This window comes from Saprolegnia parasitica, assembly GCF_000151545.1.
Source record: "Saprolegnia parasitica CBS 223.65 unplaced genomic scaffold supercont2.2, whole genome shotgun sequence".
Taxonomy (NCBI): Eukaryota; Oomycota; class Saprolegniomycetes; order Saprolegniales; family Saprolegniaceae; genus Saprolegnia; species Saprolegnia parasitica.
This window is the reverse complement of record NW_012156396.1, coordinates 640121-644181: the sequence shown is the minus strand read 5'-3', so window position 1 is coordinate 644181 and position 4061 is coordinate 640121. Positions and strand designations below refer to the sequence as shown.

The 4061-nt window shown below is 56.1% G+C and overlaps 1 protein-coding gene across 1 annotated transcript; it reads right to left on the bottom strand.

Moving 5' to 3' along the window:
* Positions 1-642: 642 nt before the first annotated feature.
* On the bottom strand, positions 643-1533 carry SPRG_00806 (hypothetical protein; the record flags this gene model as incomplete). The annotated part of the gene is made up of 2 exons (XM_012339022.1): positions 643-691; positions 878-1533. 2 exons carry the CDS (start codon positions 1531-1533, stop codon positions 643-645), a joined length of 705 nt encoding a protein of 234 aa, XP_012194412.1.
* Between the last annotated feature and the right edge of the window lie 2528 nt (positions 1534-4061).

Genomic DNA, 4061 nt, shown 5'->3' with positions numbered 1-4061 from the left:
CATAATAAGGCCACGCTCGGCAAGTGCCACAAGGAACACATGGAAGAAGCAAGATGAAAACGGCATATGCCGGTAACTCGTGCCTACCGGATATTAGGTTGGAGGTAGGACGACCCTAGAAATAGGACCCTTAATCCGTAAAATAACGAGAACACTCAGTTCAACAACAACAACAACGACCACTGTACCGTTACTAATGTTTGTACTGTGCTGAACCCTACCCCGCGCCCATGACAGGATACGGTTGGAGCCATCGATTGATGGCACTGCATCACGTGGAAGAGACTGTAGACTTGCTTCGCAGTCGTATCATGGATGCAATTGACCGTCGGCTTGATTCGAGCTCAAAAGGGCAGTCGAGCGAGTCTCTTCCATGTCTCTGAACGTACGACGGCGACTCATCGATAGCTACGACTGCCTATGACTTGCACTCAGCTCTATCGTGGTGGTTTGTGGTTGCCACGGTCGCGGATAGGCACCAAGTCCGGACAGGCTACCGATTCTCGTAGGTCCTCACAGGCAAGGCGTTCAACACCGACTAGACATGCATCTAAACGAAACGATGCACCCGCTGCGATCTTCACGCAACTTCACGCCACATGAGAACCATGCGCTCGCAGACGTCTCGTGGGGTCGCAGCGACTAAAGCGTCTGGACAGCACTAGGAGCGCCGTACCGCGCGCCGCTGCATCTACACACGTTGCCAATGATCTCAGGGATGTACATGTGACTAGGAGACTGAATTCGCTGTTTTGAGCTTGAAAGTGTTTTAGAGTGCCCACATTGGTAAACAGATTTGTATGCTTCAAACACGAGCATCCTCGCAAAAGCCGCCTGACGACAGGAATTCGCGCAGCCAGCTCGCGACTGTACGTACTCGAGCCGTGGAATGCGCTTGTTGAGGTACTTGATCTGGACGCGATGCGCACGCGCCGTGAGCGGCCCTCCGTAGGCCTTGTCGATCTCGAGCCGCAACGACGGTGGGATTGCCTCGGGTGCGCGAATGGTGTCCAAGGCTCGACGCGAATACCAATCGCGCCACGTCATGCCCTTCAAGCCGAGCGCGTGGCGGCACACCGTGAAGACACCTCGCTGGCTGAAGGCTTCTCGCTGCCCATCATCGAGAGGTTGGCATAGCATTTCGAGCAGGTCCAACTGCACCGCCTCTTCCGTTTCATAGCGGCGCCCCTTGTGCTTGTTGCCATCAGGTTTGGAGATCCACGCCCGATATGCGTAGCGTCGCGTTAGAGTCTCGCGCGTGATCGAACCTCTGAGCGCGGACCGCTGATCCGACGGCGGAGACTCAATGTCCCGCGGCAAGACAGCACCTTGGTCGATGGGTCGAATGGCGTCTGCTTCGCCTGGCAGCGTCCATGCCGCCCCGAACTTCTGGCGTCCGGCTAGCAGAGTTTCATCGCGACTGATCACGTACGAGCCGTATTTGAGCTTGGTCTTGTCGCGCTTCACTTCCTTTATATAGGGTCGGTACTTGCGCTTCTTCGCGCAGTACGTAACGCCGCATTGGCCGCTCATTTTCAAATTTCACGCGTGCGAGTCATCGCAGGCATCCGGTTAATTTAAGTATACGGTAAATGTCGATAATCACGGCTAAATATCGTAAATGTGGCTGCCTCCGAGGCGGGTAACTTCAAGCCGCACAACTGCCGCTCTCCAAACTCCAATAAGGCATATCGCACCATAGTCTTGTTGCTCGTGGTGGGGAGAACCCATTTCTGCCTGGGGCCGTCCGTTTTCTAGTCCTAGTTTCTATATATATAGGTTTAGCGTACCGAGGCTGTTATAATAAATGAACCCCTACCCCGCTAGGAAACATGTTGTCGACACATTGTACATGTAGAGCATACTACAGTATTTATGTACCCTAGCATTTTTCAGCTATCGAAGGCCCCGATTACGAGGCCCACGTGGGTACACGCCGTGGCTATCACAGCCGTGCCTGCTACAAATTGTACATATTTGTATGCTTCAAACACTCATGAAACTTGGTAAGGGCCGACGTGAAGTCGTTTTCTGTTTTTGATCCGGTTGGTTTCGTGAAGGTCGAGAAGCTCGTCTCGTTCGGCAACGACGCAGTCCAGAGCCCCGTCAAGTTGTACGACTTGTTTGTCGAAACCCCATGGACCTCAACATCGAGTACGGGCTGAATAAGCAGTACGTCGTTGCAAATTACCCCAACTTCGACGCTAAAGACTTCTTCAGACCCACGGTACCATGACCAAGGCGTACCCAACGCCATCGCCCTCCTCAAGATTGCCGCCACTCTGGCTCATGGCTCCGTCGACGCTTTCTCGTTCCAGAACAACATCAAGTCCAAGGATCGTTCCAGCGTGTCCATCGCGCATCTCAACGACTTCATTATGGTGGTCGATCAGGATGGACCGTCGCTCGAGCATTTCGACACCAAGGACAGCGTGATGCGCTGGTTGTCGGCCATGAAGCGTCCCTTCAATTAATCGAATTCGACGGGGAAAATGCAGAAACTAATTAGGCGAGCGAGACACGTGAAGAAAAGGCTGCGCGGCTCCTACAGCAGTGCCAGGGCAAGGCCGACGCACGCGCCGCTCAGAAGGCGAGCAGCGATGGAAATGCATGCGTCGCCGGAGGCTGAGATGGCGCGCTCCTGAAAAATGTTAATTTGAAACGCTAAAGCAAGACGCACTGGCCAGCCCAATTTTGTGTCGCTGAGCGGGCACGCTTGCCGCACAGCGTAAGCTGAATGGTGGCGCGAGAGCCGCCTGCCGAGTCATCAACCAGCGTGGCAAGGCTCTTGTTGTTGGTGCTGGGTTCGAGGGAGTGACGATCATGCCAACGTTTTCGATGACTTTGCGCGTGGGCATCGCTGCAATGGTCGAGGAGATATTGATCTCCGGAATGGTGCAGTTCGTCGGCGACCGAACGGACGATGGTGTCGTTGTACAATCGGATGTCAAAAGGGGTCGAATATACGACCGAAATCGTCGCGCTGGCACGGTATTTGGAGTCGCGCAGCCTCATCCTTCGACGTCTCTCTTGGGCATCAAGCCGAGCACCCTCCTCCTCAACGCCGACTGCCACACCAAGCTCTGCGACTTTGGCCTTTGCCGGTCCGTGTCTGAAATTGGCCCCAACCCCGTGCTCACTGTCTATGTTGCGACGCGCTGGTACCGCGCGCCCGAGATCCTCTTGGGCTCGACGCGCTACACGCGTCGACAAGTGGGCCGTGGGCTGCATCGTCCCACAAAGCTCGGGCGACATATTCCCACACATCTGACAAGACTCCAGATGTCTTACGACCACAAGCTCGTGACGGCCGACTTCAAGATATTCCAGGCGCTCGGCCAGAAGGTCCAAGCGACAACGTCCAGGTGCACCGGATACAAGCGCCCCACGTCCAAGTTTCGCCTCGAGGACCAGCACGGCCACATCATCATGGATACGAAGGAGACAGCCAAGCATGTGACCGCTCACTTCCAGGCCCAGTTCGCCAGCTCGACCAACGCCACCGTACAGCCCGACACGACTGCCCGACCGCTCGACCAGCCCATTACGCCCACCGAACTCGACGACGCGATCAAGAAGCTCCGCAACAACCGCGCCTGCGGCCCAGACACCATGCCTGCCGAAGTCCTCAAGACCGCCGCCGACTTCATCGCTGCGCCCCTGGCACAGCTGCTCAACGACGGTTTTACCAAAGGACAGCCGATTCAGCTCGGCGACGGGACGCTGATCTGCCTGCCCAAGCCCAACAAGCCCCAAGGCGTGTGCTCGAGCCTCCGCCCGATCGTTTTGCTCAACTGCATCCGCAAAGCCGTCTCTGTGATGGTGCTCAAGCGGATCCAGCCGAAGCTCGACAAGCAGATTGGCACGTATCAGAGCGGCTTTCGTCCTGGACGCAGCACGGCCGACGTCGTTTGGTCGCACAAGTGGCGCATCGCCCGCATCCGCCAGTACGAAGAGCAGTTCTCTATCCTAGGTATCGACTTTTCACGCGCGTTCGACACGATCGACCGCGCGAAGCTCCTCGCGGTGCTTCGAGGCTTTCTCGACGATGATGAAGTGCG